A 27,149-nucleotide genomic window follows, 5' to 3' on the forward strand; every position below is an offset into this window, starting at 1 on the left:
TAATGAAGGGACTTAATTTATCGTCACAAGAATGAGATAAAGAAAAATAAAATAAAATCCTAAGAATTGCTAGACTTATGCTATATTTTTAAAGTATGGAGTCAAAAACGAGAGAGGAGTTTCATTGATGATCGAGAGGTCACCCAATAAGGGTGAAAGGGGTCAAAAATCCCATTATGCTAAATTCAAAATGTTAAAATTATTTGAAAGTATTTTTAGTCTGAGCAATCTTAATCTTTATATTTCTTATAAATGCATATTTCTTTGTTATATCAACAAAAAAGAGGCGTATAAAAGGAATTCTTATTCTCAAAATAATAAAGATTTCTATATCTCATCATTTTGCAATAACCTGAAAGTTATTCCAAAGTTTAAAAAAAGTCGATGTAGTTAATTTAAATTCAAATTATATGTTTTTACGGAAATTATATGTTTCTTGAAAATTTAAAGCATTATTATTTACTATTTCTCAACAATATTTTAAAACTGCAATAAATAACCATTTTTAGACTGTTTTTTAAAAATTTAAATTTCTTACAATATTGAATCTTTGTTTTATATTTTTCCTAATTCTCTCAAAATCCTTTATTTTTTTAAAAATTTCCATCCATATCTTTTGTTTTCTTTAATAAAATCCTAATCCTCCTTATTTAGCATTTATTTCAAACTTAAATTATTCGCGTATAAGCTTTAGATATATTTTAATAAGATTCAGTAAATGAAAGCTTATAAAAGAAATTGAATTACTGAAAAATTTCATAATACATGTTTACATAGAATATTTAAATAACATTTCTATATATTTCGAAATTCATTAAAAAACTCTAATTCAGGTTATTAAAATAATTAGTTTTTGATTCTTAAATTTCATTCCTAAATTAAATTCTTTAACCTCATAAATGAAAAAAAATCATTTACCTTATTTGTTTTGAAAAAAAAGCAAAATTTTAATTAACGTGTAAAATATTTTTCTTTAATATTTAACCTTTATCATTAAAATATTCAAGGAAGATAAAAACAACACCTTGTAATATTTTACTTTTGATTTTAGAGTTCATAACTGTATCGCTCTCATTATAAAAGCAGACAAGGTAAATACAGGATCCCAAAGCGATATTATAAAGTACATTTTTGCGCTTGCAACACTCGGTGTTTCTATTTTTATAATATTCATAATAGTTGTTTTTAATGTATTTCAAACGATTTTATATGTTCTTTGATTATTTCTTGATAATATTATGTAATTGTATCATAAAGCAATAAAAAGTAATTAATTTCCATGAAAACTAATTCGTTTTTTGTTTCGAAAATATCAAATTAAAGTGGAAACTAAACTGCATTTTAAATGTTGGATAAATTTAAATTAAAAATACATTATAATAATCATAATCTGATGGACTAAGGTATGCAGGAGATATGCTTAAATTTTCTTAATTGACTTCAAAACTTTGCAGGCCATAAATTTGGAGGTCTAACTAGTGACCTAAAATAAATTTAGACAAAGAAACAGAACAATATTCTATAATTATTTAGTTAAAACAATATATTCAGTTGAATTTTTCAAAACATTATTCATATACTAGCCAAAACCACCTTATTGTATAGACAAATTTCATGTTCCCACCTGTGGTCCTGCGGTACACTGATTACACTGTAGAAATGATCAGGTGAAATTCAGGGTAATACAAAATTAATATAGCGATTACAAACGGCTATAACTATTTAAGGAAAAAGAATTTATCTATAAGATTAACACAGAATGTAGACGGAACTTCAAAATTTTCCTACGCATGCGCGAGTTGAAAAATTGTAACGACAAGAAATCTATGTGTTCTGTGCGATCTCGTCCTGTAAATTGTACGGTCCTTTTTTTCTTCAGTGAGCGAAGAGTTACATAAAATGTTTACCTTGACATTCTTGGCGTATAGTTAATGTCACAACTAGATACTGATTCCACAGTTTACATCTTTCAGCAAGTTTGGAGCTCCCCCACATTTTTAAACCAACACCTTCCAAAGCGTTGGATAGGTCGAACTGGAGATGTCGACGATGTCTTCTGTTCTTGGCCACCGGACTTGACACCCTACGATTTTTATCTATGGGGTTATGAGAAAGACAGGGTGTGTGTGCTTCCCATGCCCAAAACAAGGGAAGAACTCTAAGTACGCATTTGTAATGCGCTTGTGTCGGTGAATGCAAACATGCTTCTGAATGTATGGCGTGAAATGGACTACCGCCTAGATATTGCCCATGTGACCTAGGGAAGTCACACAGAACATTTATGACGTAAGTATACAAAATTTTGAAGTTGCGTCTACATTATTTAATATATCGATAAATTCTTTTTCATTAAATAGTTAAAGCCGTTTGTAATAGCTATATTCATTTTGATTTACCCTGTGTTTTTTCCAGTCATAAAATATCCATGTCTATTTCAGTATACCACTATTAGCTAAAATAAAATCACAACATACGAAAAAAAAATACAGAATGCATCAATAATTGCTCATCGGATCCAATGTTTTCCATTATATAATGAAAATTCGTATTTCTTCTTTCATGTGCAACAAAAATGTTGTAAGAAAATATTTTATTTTGGGATAGAAGGAAAACACAGTAATCAGTACCAGTTTTTCATTTTTAAATTCTAACCATTGTATTATAGATACTGTATTGTATTGTAGATACAGTATGCGATGCAACATGCTTATACGATGCAAAATAATCAGCATACATTAAAGTGTTTTAAGTAATTAATACTTTGTCGAAACTAATATGAAATAAAATATAAGCAAGCGAACTGCAAAATGTTCTTTTTATTGTATTTTTAAAACATTCTTCTTTTAATCATATGACAGTTCTACAATAAATTTAAATATAAACCAAGAATTACGGAAAAGAGACAACAAAATTCTAGTATCTCAATCAGATATTTGTGATAATTTTTGTTTTATACGAATCCAGAAAAAAGCATTCACGTTTGGGGAAAAAAAATCAAAATAACCTTTTCGAGAACAAATAAACATTTTCTATTTAAATGTCAGATTACTTTCATCACAAAATAACTCGCTCTTTACTCTGACTTTCAGAGCAAATTAATACTAATCAACCCTCTCGAAGTTAGTGGTTAACGGAAGAATTGAATTTTTACCCAAAGTGAATACCAAAGTTCGTGAATTCGGGGGCAGCTATTGATTTCCTTCATTCAGGCTCTCGAGGAATTCTCTATCCCTGCCGATTTTTCGTCCGTGTAATTAAGTCATATCGATTATTTTCCTTGGTGAGAACAGGGTGCGAAATATTTCAAATCCCACTCCATTTGTGGAATTGGTAAGTGGAGAATGAAAAGCATTAATCAGGGCGGTTACTAATGGAAACTTTGATTTGCAGGGAGAAATTGCTTTGCGAAGATAATCTCTCAATGATATTTTATACGAATAAATACCAAATAAAAAGCTGACTCTGGAAACTGATTTGGAAGCATGGGTAGGTTAGATGGCAATGGAAATGGCTGTCTTGCATCTATATCACAATAGCAATGTCAGGAATTTAGATCCTACTTAATATTATATTTGCAAATCATGGAACTTTATTTCCTGTGGTGTAGGCCATAAAACCAAGGATCGGATCTTACATATCCCATTCCATTGACAGAAATAGTAAAAGGAGATTGAAAAGTATAAATCCAATGCCACCTAAGGGATAATTCGCTCGGAGTGGGTATATCTGATTGGTATATTGTTACTTAATCGTCCAGTAGGCATACGGTGGAAGAAGATATTAGATTTGCTAGATATAGAACACGCTAAATAATGGAAAATGGATAATGGCGCAGGTAAAGGAAGCACAGTGAAGGAATAAGTTGCTCTTTGTTGTTGTTACATGTTGTTTTGAGTGTTGTTCTTACAACAATTGTTACAATGCAAGTAAACAACAAATAGCTAATTGAAAACAAAAGCAGTAGTGCTTAATAGCCACAGTCTCTTGTTCGCTCTGAGAAAACTACAGTAAGAGGTAAATTCCTAGTGTGAGCGCATCAGCTTATATGATCTCCAAATTTCGGTTTCGTCGACAGGTGGGAGGTTTTTGAAACACCCATTAAGAATTTCTGTAAATCTCTTTCTATCAATAGGACCTGCATGGTAGAGAAATGATATTAAAATTCTTGAAAATGTTGTCGTACCGATGTGAAGATGGAAAGTTTAATAGGGAAAAATAATTTGGAAGGTGGACATTCACGGTTTGGAAAATAATGTGAATGGTTATATTGCATTAGTACAATAGTTGCAATGTAAGAGATGAAATATGCTAGTTATGAAACCAATTTCCAGTTGGTAATTCTTTATCAAAAGAGTTGCAATATCTTTAAAATCCAAATTTATTAGTAAAAATTGTTAGTGGAAAAAAGAGAATTAATTGGTGGGTACCTAAATTAACTTTGTTTAGCATTGATATTTTGCTTAGCATAAATAATTACTCGAATTTATTGCGCAATTGGGATACACAATGTAAAGCTGATAATATTTTGTATTTGTTCGGGTAATGTCAAGAATTAGGATCATATATTGTATGAAAGATACGCAGTTTAAGAAATATTTCCAAAGGCATATTTCTCCTTATGGTACGATTACAAGATTTTGCGTGTATATATATATATATATATATATATATATATATATATATAATTGTAGGTTTTATCTAAAATCCAAATCCTTTTCTGTCTGAAATGCCATTTTTTTAGTTATAACTGTTATTAACCTTTAATTATTTTCAATCACTGTTCTGGTTTGTCCATACTGTGATGAAAAGCGATGAAGAAAACTAACAATTAATGAAAACTCGTTCACCTCCTTTAATACAAAAATCCGCTAGAAAAATTAATTTCAAAATGCTACTAGTAAAAACATAAAATAAATCAAATTAAATAAATTTTTGAAAAAAATAATCAAGAATTTGAAGCGAAATTGTTTTTATTTCATTGCAGAGTATGCTTCGGATCATTTCGAATAAGTAACACAATACAAAAAAGTAGATGTTGTTTATTTAAGGCTGACTGTAGAATCACAAATACAGTCTATGACAAGGAAAATGATGTGAATATTTTTTTATTATATTTTGTGAAATGTTAAAATTCTTTAACATTTCTTTCTCAATGCTTTAAGACTTGTAGGTGAAAACTAAAATCGCTACACAAGACTATATTCTTTTTAAAATTGGTGGATGAGATGAATGAGATAGCGTGGATGATTATGATCTGTGATATATTAATATCTTCCTCTTAATTATCTCTTCAATGCAAGAAATTCTGGCGTGATTGGGTTAATGTACTAAATCTTTAAATATATTTATGAATTTTCATTGGATGTTGAATTGAGAATGAAAGTATACACATGGCTTTGTCTGTTCAAGATCTTTGACCACTTTCTGTCATAAACAAAGAGTTGAACTGAATGCCTTTAAGAGATAGCTTCGTAGTTTTGTTTAGAAATAGAATTATCGCTGATAATTTTTAGGGAATAGTTTGAGTAATTAAAATATATATTAGTGAAATTGCTAATGGTTAATATATCTACGAATCGCAAAATTATATTCTTGCATGAACTTAATATCTTAAATTCGTCAAGTATCGAATACAATAAAGGATTAATATCAGAGGAATGCAAAAATTTAAAAAAAAATCAAAAACTTTTCTTATTTTTTAATGTAACAATTTTCTTATTTATTCTTCGTTACCTATCTTAACAATTTCATGATAAAAATTTAAAGGGAAGAAAAATTTATCTGGTATTAAAATAATCTGTGAGCATAATAATATATAGAAAAATTTATTCAGGAAATAATGAAGAAAGAATTCAAGAATTATTGCATTAAAATACTAAAACATTTTTAATAAATGCTCTTAAAATCTTGAACTAAAACATAAATAAAATGTTTATTAAAATATATAGTGGATACAGCAAGAACAGCTACAAATGCAAAAATGAGTTATCTAATTAGACTTGTCTCATTTTTAAAACGAACAAATAATTCTGTTTTAAATTAAAGATCTTCTATTTTTTTCCTTTCGAAAATTATTTGTTGCAGTAACAGTTGTTTTTTTTTAATGTTTAATAAAGATTAGATTGAAAATAAATATTTATTTTCTGTGCTAAAATTCTGAGATTAAAGAAAGTAAATTATTGTCAGGATAAACTCGCATAGTTTTTCCTTTAACATCAAACTGAAACCACATGCAAAAAGCTCTAGGCTGTAGGTTGACTTTTAAATTTCGAATCAGAACTCTAAAAACCAGGGAATAAGAATTTATCATAATTTAGTAAATAATGTTTGGTTTGCTGTTATAGCTATACAAAGAGCTGATTCTAGCATTTAATTCGCAATCAATCACTAAAAAATGTTTCTTAAAAAAACCAGCAACGTTGGCATTTGTTTAAAAACAATCTATGTAATTATTACAGTTTTTAAAAGATTTTTTATTTTTAATTATTTATATTCAATTAATCTTTATAAAACAAGACACTGAAAAAATCATTCTAAAAATGAAACATGATAATAATAGAAAATTGAAATCTCTATTTTTTCTTTTTCAAAAATATATTGAAAAAGCTTTCCTCAGGGAAACATTTTTTTTATTTATTTGTTTTTGTTTAAATCGTGATATTTTTGCTTATTACCGTTATTCCCATTTCTAGGAAAAAGAAATTGAGTATCGAATTATATATTATGATGCCTAAACACTTATTATGTAATTTCGGTTGGTTTTTCTGAATAAATGTGGCCAAAGAAAAAATTAACAATTATCGTTTTCTTAAGAAATTTAATCCTCTTCGAAGTAAATGACCCTAATTCCCTAAGCGGAAAACTATTCTCATTAAAGATAAACATTTTTGAAAATTGCTTAATAACTTTTGCCATCCGTTAACGACAGATAATAGCTTTTTGAAGATAAGATTATATTTTTAAGATTTTAGAGATTTTGATAAGAAGTTATTTTGTTAGCACTAACATGTACATTAGCATTTTCAGATTTTTTTTCTTTTTTTTTGTATACGTTATTGTTTTCTTTATACAGGTATTAATGATGCTAATTTTTCCCCAAGAGTATGCGATATTTAAATAAACTATATCCTCAGAATTTTTTTATATTTTAGGAAATAGTTTAAACATTTCTTTATGAATATTGATTAAGGTATCATGCAAATTATTAAATGTTTTAAAAATTATAGAAAAATAATATTTAGGAGTAAGTTTAAATGTTTCTCAATATAAATTGCTTTTATATATCTGGTTGAAAAATTATATATCTAACAATTTAATGAAAGTTTTAACAAAAAGTTTCGTATTAATAAAAAAATTGACTTAAATGAGATAAATATATCAGCTATAGTCTTATAACTATTTTTTTATTTTCACGAATTTAAAATAAAAAAATGTTCCAAGTCCATTAAGCATCATTTATTGCAAATTCATTGGCTCTTGCACTGATGCGCTTTAAAAACATCTATTTTTTTCCCGAAATCGAAAACCACCAATTGTTAAACAATTTTATTTTATTTTATTTAATTTTGCTCGAATAGCAACTTTTTTTTAGTCCTTCCTAAATAATCATTTACAAGGAACAACTATGTGTTTCCTATCCACAACTGATATTGATATTATTTTCATTTTATGAAAATTTTGAAGAGCCTTATAAAATTTTTTGTTGAAATGAGAAACGATATTCAGCTTAGTTTGCTGGAGACAAAATGGCTACATATATTTCTTTTTTTTCCACCAAAAGGGCAAATTTCAAGTATAAAAAGGTTACTACTTATTTTATAAAGTATTTTGATTTCCGATAAAATGCGTGTTAAATTATTTCAACTTCATATAAAAAATTACCCAGTATGATTAGTTTTTAAAAGTCCTTTCTTTTGTTTATATTTGAAACGTAATTGCATTTATTAACAATACGCAGTCAAGAAAAAGAAATAAACTATCACCAGATTAATTATTACTACCAGTTATCTATGGAACTTGTTGACTATATCTTCCAAAATTTATGATTTCACAAGAAAAACTTTTATATTTAAAAAAAATTGATATTTAAATTCAAAATATTAAACTAACATATTTAAACTCAAAAAATATCTCTGTAGTGATATTAGTTTCATTTCTATAATCTTATCTATATTTTTAATAAGATTTCTAAATGCAGTACACAATCTGCGACTATAATAAATTCATAAGTCGAAGTTAAATTTTCTGTTTTATGCTACTTTCAAAACAAGGCTTTGTCAGAGATCCTTTTAATAAAGTGAAAAATCCAATATTCAGTTTATTCGGTCTTAATTATATTAGCAAACTGAAATACTCGGTGGCCAAACTGCCGCCAAACGCGGCTAGTTTTTATTGTAGGCTCTATTATATTTTAAAAGATATTTTTAACATCATAAACAATTGCAGTGAGTAATACATATTTCGCTTGACTATATCTTTAAATATTAAATAAACAATTTTAAGATATTTAATTAAAAAAATTTTAAAAATTTAAATTTTATTCAATATTTACAATTTAAATTTTTTTAAACGATTCGAAATATAGCTTTACGGGTTAATTTTTTAAAAATTTTATTATAGCCTTTTTTTTTCTTATTAATAATTTTTGTCCGGCGGGGAAAAAAATCTATCGATTACCGTTAGGTTTTAAATATTTGATAATAAATATTTATAAATATTTTAAATATTTCATGTATTTATATTACATCGCATGATATTAAATCAAAAATATGCGATTGGATATATGGAAGTGCAATCTTTAATTCATCCCTAAATTTCATTAAAAAGAATATAAATTTGGTTTTAAAGTCATTTCTTATAATATTTCAAAATCTCGCTCACTTCTTCGGATTCAAATCTAAATGAACAAAATTCAAATATAATTAAAAAAACAAAGAAACACTAGAATTTTCGTAAAAAATCAAAAAGAGTTATGTTTTTAATCATAATTTTATATAAAAGAAGAATTAATTCTAGAAAAGCTTCATTTTTTATTGCTTTTATTCATATCAATCTGTTTATTAAATGCTGTTTTCGAAACGGAGAAAATCCTCTGATTTTTATTTACTAGATATTTGAATATTAATTTTCAAACATGAATACGAATTGAAGAGAATTGCAATCTTATAGATCTAAAATTAAAATTATTAATCGAAGTTTGTTTTTTAATTTATTCTAAAAGAATAATAAATTAATGAAATATAGAAAAGTTTCATTTATTTATTGTTCTTACTCATATTTATTTTGTTAAACCGCTCTTTTCGAAAAGAGTAGAATCGTCTGACATTTATCTACCAGATAAATGTTTATAGAATATTCATTTCCCTTTCCGAACAAGAACACGAATTGAAGGGAATTACAATCCAATGCATCTCAAATTACCCTTGAATTCCAATATTTTCTAAAGTCAGAAATATATTTTTTCAAGGATAAATCGGATTTGTTTCAAAAGCATTGTTAAAATCTTATTTTTTATTTTATTCCAATTTCCCATCTTTCTGATTTCAGTTGAACGTTTGTCAATAAAACAAATTTGAAAAGTTTTTTGCCAGAATTTTACGCTTAAGAAATGTGCCGTAAAATTCTTTACGACTTTTCTAGGAGAAGAAATCGTTTCGAAGAAAATATTTTTATTGAAATGAAAACTAGGGCATTTCTCTGTATTTATTCCCAAAACAATCTTCTATTGGAATTAGTTTTTCAAATTTATTATTTAAAATCGTTTTAATGAAAACCGTTTTTAGCTATGCAATGAATTTATTATCAAGCTGAAAATAAAATCTATTATTTATTAATCTATTATTCCATTTTCGTGACAATTTATTTTGATTATATTTTTCTTTATTCTAATGTTTTATTTTCTTTGCTAAGCATCAATTCTTTGCTTATTGTTTTCAGAATTTGATAATATCACATACATTTCAAAATAAAATAAAAAAATGTTACTTCATTATTTCAAAATTTTCCGAAAGGTATTTATTATTATTATTTTACTAGGTTTTCCTGAATAATTTTAAATATATATTAACAGCTTTGGAAAACAGCTACTTCGCCAAGAATATTGATTGAATTTAATTTCAATTAAATCTCTGTTGCATAACTTAATTGGTTGGTTATGATTATGAATTAGTAAACGAAATCGGCGAAGTCAGCCCAAATAATAGTGGGAGACTATGTAAAAGGTTTTATTTTGCAGCATTTTTCAGAAATGGTCGTGAGAATAAAGAGTTTCAATGAAATACCTAGGGATCATGAGATATAATTTAAAATTAAAATTGATAATAAAAAAGTAATTGAGGATAGGAAATTTTTCTTAATAAGAAATATACTGTGAAGTAGTGTTTCTGATAACTACTTGCAATGTTTTTTGAATAGTTTATCAATATCTTCTAACTACTGATGATGTTATGTATTATGAAATTTTATATCAAATAAAAATTGTGTCAGAAAATTTTATCGGTTGGAGAAATCGGTTCACATGTGAATTTCAATCGATAAGATGATATGCATAATTTTTCCATCCATTAATTATTGAGCTAGAACTTAAACTAATTTATTTTTATCTAAGTTTTAAAATTGAGATTACTCAATTAAAATATAAATTATTTAAATTAATATTCTTTTTTACTTCCATATTTAAAATTTTTTAAATTGCTTCGGAAAATCGTGAATGTCCATTTTGGATGTGGAATAGGATTTCTATTTATCTTTTTATTTATTTATGTGGCTATTTTTCATCACTTTTTAATAACGTACTTAATCTTTTTTCTATATTTATACAAATAAATAAATATATTTGTAAATCAAATTTAATTATCAATATGAATTAAAATATGGATGTTTGAATCTGTTGATTATAATTTTTTTTAAAGAACAAAATTTTGAGAAAGAAAAAATGATTATGTATGGCTAAATTACCTGGATATATGAAACATTTTACATATTATTTAGACTTCTCCTGTTAATCTCAAACTCGATGGAATAAAATTGTTCTGTCAAAAAATAATGAGATTCTTAATAAATAATTTAAGGAAAGCTTTTCGAATATTTTAATACGAAACAGAAATATTTTACCTTTATTCTTTTCAACTATACTTAGTATTTTAAAACGAAGAAATTTAATTATTTCATAATTCTATTAATACACAGAAAATGAGAATGTCTAAAGACGATTTAATCTCTCTCGAAACATTGTAACATAACAATGTTTCAGACTTGATTAATTTATTCTATTCTTGATTATTTAGTGAATTCGCATAATTAAATTTGCTTTTAACTATCCGATAACGATCATAAATACTTAAACAATGTATTTAATAGCATCGTAAAGCGCGTGGAGTGTCTAAAATAATGAAAATTGTAAGTGAATATGCTTATAAATATTTTGAACTCTTTATTAAATTTGAAGGAACTCTTTATTAAATTTGAAGAAAACATTTTACGGATATAAAGTTAATAATGCTAAATCTTTCTTTATTTTTTAAAAAAATTTTATTGCGCAAAACATAGTGTGATAAAATTTTCCAAAGTCGCCGCGTAAAAGCACTAAAATGTCGATTAATATTTGATAAAAAGTTTTACAAAAATTCTTATTGAATAACTACTACCAGATATAATAATACACAAGATTAGATACTACACCAATACTGCAGATAGATACTACACCAATACTGCAGATAGATACTACACCAATACTGCAGATAGATACTACACCAATACACCACCGACTGCACCAATGAACGTTTTCAATGTTTTTTAAATTATGCGTGCTGTATTACTCACTTTTACGATTAGTATTCCGTTTATAAACATTATCATGCCAAAGTATTTAATACTATAAAAAAATTTTATGAAATATTACAAGTGGGAAAATTATAATTTATTTACCAAAGTAAGTCTTTAAATAGAAAATTGCGAATGATTGCCATATTAAAGCAGATTGTCGACTGTTAAACAAATTATGGTGAAAATCTTGAAATTTCATTATTTTATAATAATGCATGAATATTATAATCTCCAGAAATACTTCTGAAGAATTAAATTAGTTAAAATGTTTGATATCAATAAAATTGAACTTCTAGTAATGAATTATCAGAACTACCTAGGGAAAATAATCTGCAGCATTCAAATACTTTTGGGCTTACTACTGGATTTGAAGAAAATTTTGTATTGTTATGAGAATATTTAAGAACTTTTCTAGGCATGAAACTCTCTTAAAGGTATTAAAAACGATTAATTATTACTTATTTCTATCAATATGTTCATGTCATATACTCATTATCACTAACCTTATGAATTGAAACCTTTGCCTTCATGTTAGAATTAGAAGAAATACATTAGTCCCTTGTCAAAGAGTGATTATTGGAGTGAGTGAGTTTTGATTTTTCACGTCTATATTTTATAAAAAAGAGTGAATTAAATAGGTTTTATTAATTATAATTAATATTAATTATAATTATATTATTATCATAACTCAAATAATTATTTGAGTTATGTTTCAATGAATTGCAAAACTAGCAAAGAGAATGATTTTGAATAGAATTATAAATGAACATAGTGTTTTATTTTATTTTATTTATTATGGAATCACTTGCATTTTTGTCATGGGTAATTTTAATAAATTTTTAACAATTTCTTTTACATTCCACGAGCAAAATTATACCTTTTTAGATGAAGTAATTTTCATTTGTCATTCGGTATTTGAGTATTTACAAAAGAAATTTTAAAAAAACTTATGGATATGCTAGAACTGGCTCATGTTGTTTTACTATCTAAAAATCAATAAGATTTTTTAAGACTTGTATTAATAATTGTACCATTATTTTGTCTGGTAAAGGTTTTTTTAAATGGTGTTTTTTTTTTGTTCCGTTTAACATTTCTGATGTTTAATGACTTTCAGTAGATAAAATAAAAAAAAAATTCTCATCGTCATCTTTCCCAACGAGACATTTTCAAATATCTATATTCTATAAATTGAAAAACTGTTGTTACTTTTACGACTAATCTCCTAATTTATTGGTTAGCTCACCAAATACTGAAGATTACTTTAATAAACAGGAAATATATTTTCCACAATAAACATAGACACACAATTCAGTTTTCGATAGATTATTAACCCTTTCTCATGCAAAGACAAGCCTAACTGGCTCATCGAATTACTGAATTTCTTAGTTTTAAATCTGCAGTTAAGGAAAAGCATTAAGTAATTTAAAATGTAAAAATAACTTAAAAGTGCATCAATATTTCAAATGCTTTTATATTATTATAGTTATTAAAATAACAATAAATGTCCTAAATAGGTTGTGCCATCTGATTATGAATTTCGGTAGATCCGTAAGCGAAGGGGTTAATGACATATGAGGATCGCGTATTCACTTCTCTGTACGCAGCAGCTTTGCAAAAAAATGCAGTCAATGAGCAAAAAGCTGATATTATTTCTCCACTCGTTCGTACAATGACAATTTACAAAGAAAGAACGGATTTCCTTTGTAGGAAATCAGATAACAAAGGTGCTTTTCTAATCTACCATAAAATTGCACTCATGGATATTCTTCAGAAATAAAAGCATATTTATCAATCATTTTAATTATGAAAACTTTAAAAAAAAATAATAAAGGGTGAAATTTTTCTTGAATATTTAACACTTTGGTCATTGATGGTTAGAAATAAAAATTCACACACAAAAAAAAGTTCAATTCCATTGCCATTTTTCTTTCCAGAAACTTTCTTTAAAATGTCTGAAAAGTTGCAATGATAAACTGTTGCCGTTTTTCAGCCGTGTCCTTCGCGATTTCTTAAGACGTGTTGAAGTGACAAATTTGGCATTATTCTCCATAAAATTACACGCGACATTTTATCTCTCTTTGTGGAATTGGAGCACAATGATTGCATTTCATACACAAAAACACATTTTTATTATTATTATTTATTTGACATTCCGAAAAGTCTCCTGAAAGGTGTTAAATCGATGTGGCCGGAAAAGAGCCAATTCTTCTGTTCTAAAAAGCGCTTATGGGAATAGAAAATATACTACTTTTATTTCTACCGATACATACAGGAGGATTTATCTGAACGTCATCGGAAGAACTGCGAGTGCCAAAAAATGAAGCAACTGGAAGACACCAGACTTTTTGCTGCATGATGTATGATAGTAGATTTTATTGGGGTGGAAGAGAAAAATAAACCGGAAGAAGTGAATTATTTTTTTAAAATATATATGGACCATCTTTTTATACGACTAAGTCAGTTGAAAAAAAATAATTGGAAGCCTTAACTTTAAATAAAAGTGATAGTAATAATTAAATAGTAAAATACTTTTGACGTGAAATAAAGTAATTAGTATCTTAATCCTGTGGAATTCAATCAAAAGTGAAGTTTCGATTGTGTTTTATTATGATTATTTTCAATTTATATTAAATTAATAATTAATTATTAAATTAATTAATTATTAGTAGTAATTAACAGTGTATCCGATATGGATTGGCCGGTTTTCTTCATATCAGGTATGTTTAGTAAATCATAAACAATTACACCTATCATCCAGAAAGCACACGGAAAAAGATCTGAATGACTGAACGTCACCATAGCACTGGCAAGAACTAATGTTGAGTCCTAAGGGCCATTACCGGCCACGATACAATCCTCCCCGTGGGAAACACGTTCAGTCATCGGTAGTTGTAGTTGAATTCCATGCCATTTCAGTATCACCTAGGTGGTGGGAAGCAACATACTGGAAACCTCTGATCCCCATATTGGAGATGCCTCCCCGGATGAATGGATATGTTTAATATTTAAAAAAGAAACTGTAGAATATTGCTCGTTTCTTTATTCTGCTTTTGAGACTTCTTATTCAATCCCCATTTTATGGGTCTATTGCTCATGCGCTTGAGAATATTCACAAAATGTAAGGATGCAACAGACGACTTAAATGAAAATTATATAACACTAAATGGTACAGGATTTAAATTTATGAATTAATACGCAAAATGTTATAAAATGTTTTCCTATGACAAATTCAAATGTTATACCAATATATATGGTATTTTTGTTTAGAATATTATACAGTATCACCGCTTTAAAAAAATATTTATTGTACTCATTCACTGATCCCCAATAAATCTTTCGCGTTGAATTTCGCAATATGGTTATACATTGTTTAAACATCTGGCGACTGATTCAGACTGGTATTTTTATGCGTACGAATTAAGAATAATTAGTTATAGGATTGTAAACTTCACCTTTTATTTACATTTTTTATGCTCAATTTACCAAAGATCGATGAGGTTTGCAATTTTTAATATGTGAGGTTGCATTTTATTCTGAATAGAGCTCAGAAGCGTTTGTGATAATTCTATTAAGTACGATAAAATGTTTAAAAAAAGAAATGGGCAAATTTCCATTTGTTATGAATGTTATTAGATTGAGGTTCCTTGCCTAATTCATTATATTTTTATCTTCAAGGGATTGATGGAAATTATTATTATTATTTTGAAGCAAAGGTTAATGAGTTGAAGTCTGATGACTCATAATATTTTAATATGTTCTTTCAGCACTATATTTATTTTGTATCTGGCATGTCATTTTTTCCTGTAAGTAAATCACTGTTTGTTTTAAATCAATTTTAGTAATCAGTTTTAATTTCATCACTGCAACAAAACTTTTATTAAAAAATTTAATAATTAATAAATTTAAACTACAAATAATAATTTTTAATTTCTTAAGCACTCTGTTACTGTGTATGGCATTTAATATTACAACATTTTTTTAAAAAATTAACATGAGAATTTTTTACTGCAATTTTTTTTAGTTTCGATATATGGATATGTAATAATCATATCCAAGGTATTTTTAGCATGACAATATCTAATCTAGATGGGAATATCTTCTAGTTTCTAATAACTAACAAACCCTACTTTTCCTTCTTGATTCATATATGCCTTATATATGAAAAAAGCTAAAATCAATTCAGCTTCAAAATTAAATGTGAAAGAAAAAAGCAATTTTCATTTTTGCTTTGTAAGCACTATTTCAGCACGATTTTAAAGATTCTTTTATTCATCTTTAAAATGGTGCTGAAATTTAAAAAAATTTCAGGATGCCTTTGCAAAGTTGTTTTTGATTTAAATCCTTGAAAGCTTATTTTGCTCATTTTAAATCTGTAAATTTTACCATTTGCAAACCTGTAACGAAATAAACGACTTCTAACTTTCCAATGTGATCATAGAATGCATCGAATAGAATTTCACCTGTGCATTTCAAAGCTTTTGGTTGCGCAAGTTCATCTAATCTGTTTATTTGTAAGGCTTAACATCTTTTCAGGAGAGTAAACACTTTAGGGAAAGAGATTTGAACTTTAATTATCTAGAAAATGGGCAGAATACTTTAAGGAATTAGTTGACTCTTTCAATTTCAAAGCTCTCTTTCGCTGTTAAATTCCCACGATAGCTTTTGTGAGTGTTATCAGAGTTTTTACCATGTATTAATTAGTATTTTCATTTTGTATGATTGATTGAGTAATCTCATGCAGTGTTTGTTATGCATTAATTCTAATGGAGATTTTTAAAAAATTATTTACTACATTTATTTACTATAATATATTTATATTAATTCTTCTATCCTTGTCATTCTATTTTGATCTTTAAACTTTTAGGATACGTAGAGAGACTGTGGGTTACAAATAAATAAATAAATGGCTTGGAATGTTATTAAATGATTAGAATTTTCATATTATTAGAAATCTTAAAAGTACAGTGTGGTATCTAATTCATAATCGAAGTACAAGACGATCTAAATTTACTTTTGCACATTAGATAACCTGAAATTCATTCAAATAACCGTTATTTTTTAAAATCTTTTCATAAGTTTAACTGGAATAGCAATAACATAATTCTTTAAAAAATATTTTTCCATTAAATTATTTTTAGAAAAAAGGACATAATAATATTTTCAAGGATACATTTCTTTCAGATAATTCCAGAAATTCTTTGCCCATTGACTGGTAATAAATCATGCTTTTACCGTTTTCCATTTATAAATTTATTGAATTTTATATTTTAATTTAAATCAAGCATTTTATAGTATGTTTAATATTGTGTTAAGCATCCTACCAAAATCTTTTTGATAATCCATTTAATTGTCGATTTTCTCAAAGTGAATGATTTATTTAAATTTAACCAGACAAAAGGATGGTATATAGACTGACTCAACAGAGCCAAGAATTATTCTTGTGCTAAAAATTCTATTATATTTTCAAAATTTCAATTTACAGCTTGATTATTTTCTTTCTCTTACTTCACTATTGATTACCGTTAAATTATCCTATTTAAGTAAAGAAAAATTTTATATTACGAATCATTTACTAGAGTATAAGAAAATATTCAATTCACAAATAATTGTCCTCCATCGAATTTTGATTGCCGGTGACAACTGTAAGTAACTTGTTTTCAAATTGATTTAAGAGAGCTTTTCGTTTTATTTATGTATTTCTTTTAGATTTATTTCCAATTTTTAAACTTAAATATTATTGGTTTTAGTAAAAGTATCCTTTCTAGTATTCGTATATCGTTTATGTGTTGAATATTATTCCTTTAATCAAATTCTTCATACTAGAATTTATTCGTCTCAGAAAATATTGATTCTTTTCGGATTTTTCGGGCTTCTTTCGGTTATTATACAGAAAAGCAAAACAATTATTTATAAATTTTTAAATATTTTCGTTATTATAATAAAGCATGACATTTAAAGATTTATCAAAACCTTGGGATACAATTTTTGACTATTATAGTGTATCTTTTTTTTTTTGTATATACTTAATATAAGAAAGATTTTAAAAGAAGATGTATTCCAAATGAAATATGCTTTTTATTCGTTAATATTATTTATTATTAAGGAAGATATTCGTTAATCTTATTTATTATTAAATTGAAAAAGGAGATGTAACTCAAATGAAATATGTTTTTTATTCGTTAATCTTATTTATGAGCACTTACTATAAGAAGGATTTAAAAAAAAGATGTATCCCAAATGAAATATGTTTTTTTTTTATTTATTAAATCTTATTTATTATGAAAACTTAATATAAGAAGGATTTTAAAAGAAGATGAACCCCAAATCAAGTATGTTTTTTATTCGTTAATCTTATTATTATGAACACTTAATATAAGAATTTTAAAGAAGATGGATCCAAATGGAAATTTTTTGACCTTTAATACTTTTTATTATGAAATCATATAATCAATTTAAATTAGTCGTATCATTTACAGAAATGGCATCATTTTATTTATTATTCTTTCGCTCCTTGATAGTTCTCGTTTTATTTCTTCTAACTTTATTAATCTTTAAAATCGTGCATTTGTTTAAGGAGACACTTTATATTTTAAATCACTTAGTTGGGCATAAAAAAAATATTCAAGTCACAAGCACCCCTCTTTTTTTGAACTTTGATTGTCTGCGCCAACTACAGGTGACTTGCTTTCAAATTGATTTGATAGATCTTTGCTCTCACTAGTCATGTTTTCGTATTCTTTTGGGGAGTTTTCCTAATTTTTAGACTTTTAATTCATATTAATTATCGAAAAAAAATCCTTCTGGTATTCTTATATCGTTTGTGTCTATTAAAATATTACAAAATAATCTTATTAGTCAGAAAAAATATTGATTTTTATAAAGTGTTTAAAAGTGAAGCGCTAATGCATTTATACAGAAAATTAAAATATATATATTTTTTAAATTTGAGTATTTTTTAAATTTGAGGTGTGAAAATTGTTCTAGCATTAATGAAAAATTGCAGTTTCTTCTACTTCTATATCCATGTGAAGCTTTGAAAAATTTGGAATCGAAATTTTGAATTTATCAAGAAGATATTTGTTAACTATTATTATTATTATTATCTTTATAGGACAAAGACAAGTACCATAAGTACAGGCAGTCGCAATATTTGGAAATATTTATTACGTAAGATAATGTAATTCCAGGTTGTGAGAAAATATATTATATATGAATTTGCAAAAATATCTTAAAGCCCATTCATTCTGCATTTAAAATGTCAAAGCACTTAAATTTGTTAATATCGTTCTTAGAAATTCAGTCAAATTAATTTATTTTAATTAACACAGTACCGAATTTCCGTTTCAGAATAGCAATTAGTCAACGCAGAAATCAATACTTGGAGTTTCCTGAATAAATGATTAAAATATATTTCAAGTAATCTGCCATCATTTGGCAATTAGCAGTTACTGCAAAATCGGAAGTCAAGTATCTAAATTGAGTGTAAATTCAATCATGATTTTATTCAATTATTTCCGAAAATTCCGCTTCAATTTCATCTAACATTAACTTCAACTTAAGTAGTATTTTACTCAGTGAAACATTTAAATTCAACTTAAGTTAACTTCCTATTCCAACTTATTAAAATATTCTGTCGATATTGCAAGAAATTAATCCAAAATGCAATTATTATGAAATTCAATAAAAAGTAAATTTTTTCTGAACCAAATTAATAAAGATACATTGCATTTAGAGAGCGCTAATGCTGCTACCACTAAACCACAGATGAACTTAACCAAATTAGAAATTAGAATTAAGTTTAATGCAAAAAGAATCAAAAAGAAAGAAATGATGAATCCGGTCTGAAGACTTTTTCAAGGGTCACCCTCACGCAGAGATTCAAACTATGGATTTTTTTTTTCTGTCAGAGATCTGACTTTCGTTCAAAAATATTGACCCCTCGTGACCCGAAATATCCCCGGAAGTTGAGGCTTTAGAGATAAAACCAGTATCACAAAAATAAAAGACAATAAATTATACAATATCAAGCAAATTATTACTTCCAAAACCAAGCCAAACCACAATAGAACAAACACAAATTACAAGAGACCACTCAATCATAAAACCAAAAAATATCATTAAAATATGAAAGCAAAGGACATACCAGTTGCAAGCAAAACTCCAAATGAATGTCAAAGTCCAAGTTGAATGCAGTTTGGCGTGGTGCGTTTGCACTGATAGCTTTGCTTTTTTATGGTGTTTTATCATTTTGGAATTTTGGTTGCAACTGGTATGTGCTTTGCTTTCATATTTTAATGATATTTTTTGGTTTTATGATTGAGTGGTCTCTTGTAGTTTGTGTTTGTTCTATTGTGGTTTGGCTTGGTTTTGGAAGTAATAATTTGCTTGATATTGAGTAATTTATTGTCTTTTATTTTTGTGATACCGGTTGTATCTAGCTAGTCCCTGTTTAAAAAAATCCTAGTTTGAATCCCTGCCTGACGGTGACCTTGAGAAAGTCTTCAAGCCAGATTCATCATTTCTTTCTTTTTGATTTGCTCTCAATATTGTGAGAATTTGAATTTTGTGTTTGACATTTATAATTTTTTATACTTTATTAGAATTTTTTAAAAAATATTTATTATTATATTTTACTAAAATGTTTGTTTATTTTTATACTTTATTAAAATTTTAAAAAATTATTAATACAGTCTTTTTTCAACTTATCATTACTGAATGCGACATTTTGATTTTTTAAAGAAAATCGTTTTTTTCATATCAATATTCATATTTTTAAAATACTATATCTTTATTTATCTGCATATTTCTAAAAAAATTTCGGTTTCTAAAATTAGTTGAATATTGATCTTAAAATTTTAATTTTATTGTCAGAGTAATAAAAGAGAACACGTGTCTGCGCTCGTTTCTATTGGCTTTATGTAGGACAGGCTTTTAAATCAAAATAACTTAAATTTAGCACAAACATACCTTGAAATAAAAATATACACAACGAAACATTTTTTTATTTTTTATTTTGAAGTAGAATTTTTACTCATTTAATCAGTTAACTGTTTCGATCTCTTCGGAAAATTCCGTATCTAAATTGTCATAAACATATATTGTAGTGGAATGTAGATTATTATGATCCTTGCAGGAAGCAACCGGACGTATGTTTTTGGGAACATTTCTTTTAATAATCGCATTCACACTAAACAAACACAAACACGGAGAGAAGACAATACATTCACGAGCGAAACTTAACAGAACGGCATATCATCTCATCCTAATTACAATCGCAATGCATTATGGGATGGCTTAATCAGGCATCGCCATCTAGTATCCAAAAGTGAAGATAAGAGTAATGCAACTGCTACAATATGTATTACATAAATATAATAAATAATTAATTATAAATATAATAATTAAAGAATGATATATAAATATAATAATGGTCATTGAATAAACTCGTCATAACCCAAAATGTTTTACTTTTTCCATGACGAGTATAGTCTGCAAAAACAGTTAACTGGTAAAATAAAAGTGGAATTTTGGGAATTTTCTCCAATAGCTTTTCGAAATATTGTTACTCAAAAAGAATATTTTACATCATCCTAAAATTAAGGGGGGGGGATCCTTTTTTATGATACAAATATAATCGAGGAATTTTTGCCAGTTTATGACAGTTTTTTAAAAATACTTTTGTTATGAATTTGCAATAATACTTTTTATTATTATTATATTGAAGCTTAAACCATTTTTTTTATTTCTAAAAATATTTGGTCATGGTATTTTTTTTTTTAAATTTAAAACCAAGGAATGAAAGTTATGTTTACTCTTTTGTCTGAATTTTTAATTTGTTTCATCTAATTATTTGTTGAATTTATTAAAAATTTTAAAAATATTAGGTAAAAATGTATTAAAGATATCTAGTATATGAAGAAAGATTGTGATTGATAATTATGAAATTTGTATCGGTCTGTCTCGTTTCAGCAATTTTAGTGTTAGGTGAAGTCATATAAGTACAATGTGGCTAACCATTTTATTATGATAAACAAATGTGTATACTACTTGAGGAGAAAGAAAGTGAAGCGACAGCTAGTTATGTAACAACGTGTAATTAGATGTTAAATGATACGAACGTGTAACATTATGTGATCACCTCTTTTAAAGAGATTCATATACAAAGCAGGTATTAAAACAACTGAATTTAGCTTAAATATCTGTCAAAATTTAATGCTTAAAAATACTATAATATATTGATATAGTGTTCAAGTTACAGATAAAAAATTTAATTCAAATGAACCGTAATCCCTATTTTCGAGGAACCAGCTAGTCGCCACAAAACAGTTTGCACGGCATTTACATAGTTCATCGGTTGCTATTTCTTTCACGTGAATTGATCACGTGCATATGCCAACGTCTTTCATTTTTTGTAAAATGGAAAAGCTTTTAATATTCTTAACCGTTAAATTTACATTTTCATTGAATAATAGTAAAATTTTTGAGAGGTTTCAGAAATGAACAAAGGGAAGCGCTTTTGAAAGGATAGAAAAAAGAAAGTTATCTGTAATTTTTTTAGCATTTTATTTATAAAATAATACGAGTAAAATAGTACGTTTTGTTCAAAATCATGAACGCCTTTCTCAATACAATTTGCTAAATTGTTTGAAAATAGAAGGATATTTTCTTCGAAAGAGTGATTTTAAACATTTTTTTATGTTTTTTCTAAAACAAAACTAGTAAAACATTTAAGCTAATTCATACAAAAAATATAGTTTTCTTTCTCATTTGTTCAGTTTATTTTCGTTCACATTTGTTTACTATGTTTAATAGCAAGTATGTAATAGTTTAAAATGTGCAATATGCTTAAAACAAGGAAAAATGTCAGAAATCAATTGAAAAAAAAAACATCTTATAGTTAAACAAATGTTGATATTTATTCTCAAAAAATTGTAAAGAAACTAAAATTTATTTAGTACCAAGAAGCTTTTGGAATCTAATTAAATAATTAGATTCAAAAATCCACCATTGGAAAGAAATGTTGGTATACTTAAATTGTAAATTTTTATAATTACATAAACTGTTGGAATATTTTTTTTATGTTTTAATTGTTTCTTTGACTCAGTTTCTTCTTGGATAACAATTTCATGACAATTCAAAATCATAAAATTAAAATAAAAAACCTGTTTTACCAGTGAATTGAACCATAAAACTTACTCACAACATATTTTTTTAAAACTAAGCACATTCAGAAAATCGTTATGCAAAAAGTCGAGACACGAGATCCCATAACTAATGACAGAGATTTTAATAGTTCTCTTGAAAGCTATAAAACTTCCGAAACTTTAAAACTTACACCCTTCAAAAACTTTTCCCCCGAGAGTCGGTCGCCTACAGCAAACGAATTCAAGTCCTTCTTATTTTTGTTTTATTATTCCCAACGTTTTCTAGCTATATAAAATGGAAAAATTTCCATCCCTTTTCTGTCCTCAACTCCTCTTCTCTGATTACCCGAAACTCGGAAAAATAGACTCGCCTTGAATCGATGCTCAAACAGAATCGATTCTAATGATAGGCACGAGCATTTATCGATAGAAGATTCAGGGAACTGTATTACCAAAAATGGCGGATCCGAGAAAGTTCTAGGAATTTCTGTGTCCAGACACCTTTGTCCGTTTAGAGTAAACAGTTTTTTCTCAGAATTTCAAAGCAGTTCTTGTTTTAAATTCGCATTTTTTTTATGCATAACTTCCATGAAAAGAATTTATCGGAAGTCTGCAAGGAAATTTTTCCGCTCCTTTTCTTTCTCACAATATTTGCTTTCAGAGCCTTTTCTAAGATATAGTTAGAAAAAAACACATTAACTTTTTTAAAAAAAATATCCTTTATCAATGGTATGATTAAATTCGTAGAATTCTTCGTACTTTTCCATGGACACACTAATTTAAATAATTTAATTGAACATTCTTTAAAGATTTTTCTCTCCGTATTTGAAAATGAAAAAGATAAACACAAAGTATGATCCTTCTGAAAGGTTTATAAGAGTTTTAAACTGTTGAAAGTAAATAAAGAAATTATGTACAGTCAACTAAACAAAAAATATGAAAACACATGTAGTTATAAGGTATAATACATTCTTTACAGTCTCACAAATATCAATGATTGCTTTGAAAAAGTTGTTTATAAACGCTCTTAAAAAGAAAAGTTTTGAAAAGAATTCTCAAATTCGTAAAAATATGAAAAATAAACTATTATTCCATTTCGGTAGAAATATCCTTATTGCAGAATGATAATATAAAAATGCCGCAAAAGTACATCCCAATATTCCGATACTGAATAATATTATATATCTTAGAAGGTGAAAGAAAATGTAGAAAATAAATAATTTGTCAAAATTATATAAGTTTTTGTTTTACTTTGTTTTCATACGATCAAATGATATTACATGATACTTTTTTTTTAAATTTACGTTGCTTAGGTGCTTTAGTAAATATTTATGGCGAGAAAGAATATTACGAGGTCTCTTCCCATTTATTTCTATATGTCATCTATTATTATTTTTGAACGATTCGACAGAGTGAATTGGTACTGTAAAAAGTACTTTTTTTTTAAATGTAATTTACTTAATTTTTTTTTTCCTATCGCATATAAGGTATTTTTCCGTTTCCCAGGGCCGTTGGCGACAGTTAAATTATTTGCGTCATATCGCCAACAAAAAAAATTGCTAACAGACTGGCGATTTTTTTACAGCTTTCGGAAATGGAAAAGTATCGAAAATAAAATAATCTGAAGTAATGTTTCTTGTATTTAAATTCAGATTATCCCTATAATAGTTTCTTTTCATTTTTTTTCAGCGATGTACACGTGGTTTGTACGCTTAGTGACGTGATGGTCACCTTGCATGACGTCACGAAGAAGCCCTACCTGATGTGCCTGGCGTTGTGGTCAGCCGCCTTTGCCCTGACTGTGGAAGGATGCCTCCATTGTAAGCAGAAGCCACCGAAAGTGTATGTTTTGTCTCCCAGTTCGAGGATCGATTACCAAATAGTAAGTCTGAAATTTGATGTCTCAAAAAATGTGTAATTATTAGAGACTTTAATAGAGTTGACCAGCTACTGGATTCAAAAATAAGATGTAGCCTTTCAATGTGTTAATCTTTTACTGATATTCATTTCATTATTACCAAATTGAAATGTACATCAACAGTGGAATCACTAAGATGAAAAGATGAATTCATTTTCACATGATAGACATCAAACATGCACAAAGTTCTTTAGTTTAACGCTTTTTAATGTTTAAGAAATTCTCCAATGATGGACGCTTGAAAATTTGCAGTTGCTTGGTCGCGACTTAAGCCCCGTTCCGACGACCTATGATTTCACGGATTTACGATCCCAATCGACCCATTGTTGGACCACCCCCGTCTGTGGATGCCTATCGGGTGCTTTCTCTCAAATTGTCGGTAAAATGAACCCCCCAAGATGATATATAGTCTTAGTATAGATGTATAGATGAGTAGTATAGTATAGTATAGATGTATAGATGAGTAGTATAGTATAGTATAGATGTATAGATGAGTAGTATAGTATAGTATAGATGATATATAGAAAAGTCGAATTAAAATTAGCTCGATTTTTTTCAGGATACTCTTATTTAAATAAAATTTCGTCTTTCAATTTTCGTTATCAATTCGTTATCAATTTCGTTATCAATTATATCTTCCTTAAAATAATGAATATTGGAACAATGATATTGATAAAATTGTGCAGCAAATAATAATTTTTTTATATAAAATACTGCCAAACAGTAATACTCATAATGCTAAGAAACAGATCACCGGTTCCATGGAAAGTTTTTAATTCAAACCAAGAATAGAAAGATAAAAATAACCGTTTCAAGAAGTTGTAATAACTTGGTCTGAGAATCCAGAATAGAAATAAATAAATTACATAGCATGAAATTTCATTAATAAATAAATAAATTAGTTGTGCCCATTTAAACAAACATCAAACTATAAAAAATACACAATTCATTTTTTTGCCATTTTTATAGTTACGTTACATCAGATAATACGCCATTAATTAATAAGCTGTTTCTCTGCAGTAGTCAAATAAAAGGTTTTTTATAGCAACAATTCTGATAAAAATTCGAGTTAATTTTCCTGTTTCGGTGTATTTCCAGAAAATTTATGTTATGATTTTTTCTTAGAGAATTTCCTTCTTCAAATTTCATCTGATTAAATTAATTGAAATGAGGTTAGCTTATTAGATCATATATATATATATATATATGAAGCTTAATTTTAAATTTTCTTTCAATTTAAAATGTTTAGAGGAAATGAGTTTTAACGTAAATTGTTTTTGCCTTCCCACAAAATAATTTTTTTATCAATTATTACATTATTCATCCTTATAATGAAATCTTATTGTATTAGTTGAGAAAAAAGGAGTAACAACAAAATTAATAACAGGGAATTTTATTTAAAAAGCTCTGTATCATTATCATCCTTATTTTTTTTATTTGACCCTAAAGAATTTCGTTCTAAGATTCAACGGTTTTACAAAATTCTTTATTGATAAGAATTTGCATTCTCACGCAAACGTCTTTTTCTATTAATATAACCGTGCCTCCGTTGATTGATAACCTTTTAAGAAACAAATTTGAATTTTCTTTAACAATAACACATTTTACTTAATTTTTTTATATTGATTCTTTTAAATTTTTACCTTTGCATTAGATTTTTACATTTACCTCTCACCATCACCACTGTAGTTCTTACCTCATTGGTTAGAATTGAAATGATGTCGATCGAATTACCCTCATTCTAAAAACAGAACTTGCCTACTAAGGGAGGATCAGCGATTATTAGTGATAGCTCATAGGACTCAACTTTCATTTCCTGTTAGTATAATTCTAGGACAAACGAGTAACCCAGATATCTCAGCAGAGAGAGAATAACTTCTTAATAATATATTTAATTTTTTACAAGGGACGTATAAAAGCATTTAATTAAGTGAATGTTACAGATTTTTTTCCAAGTCTGAAGCATTAGAATAATACATTTTATTCAGAAAAATATGCAATTGGATGATCATTGCAAGTCGCCGCGCTCTTTATACTTTAAGAAGTAAATTTCTTTTTTCCCAAACATATCTATCTGAAACGGATAAGCAAACAAACAAAAGTATCAGGAACAATAAATATTCTAGAGTCAAAATTTTCGTTTCCACATATATACACACAACTCACAGAAAGATAAACTTCTCATGATGATGTTCATTTAAAAGTTAACAAAATTTTATAATTTTTGCATTAAAAGCATATACAAAATTTTATCGCTACTAGCG

At 26.9% G+C, this 27,149-nt stretch overlaps 1 protein-coding gene across 1 annotated transcript in view; it reads left to right on the top strand.

The window, feature by feature from the left end:
* Positions 1-27,149, top strand: part of LOC129980596 (probable G-protein coupled receptor CG31760) — a 283,993-nt gene that overhangs the window by 148,958 nt on the left and 107,886 nt on the right. Inside the window, exon 2 of the mRNA XM_056090977.1 lies at positions 24,657-24,849. Coding sequence (XP_055946952.1) covers positions 24,691-24,849 — 159 coding nt within the window. The 5' untranslated portion in view covers positions 24,657-24,690. The remainder of the gene's footprint in view (positions 1-24,656; positions 24,850-27,149) is intronic.

Source organism: Argiope bruennichi, chromosome 8 (genome assembly GCF_947563725.1).
Source record: "Argiope bruennichi chromosome 8, qqArgBrue1.1, whole genome shotgun sequence".
NCBI lineage: Eukaryota > Metazoa > Arthropoda > Arachnida > Araneae > Araneidae > Argiope > Argiope bruennichi.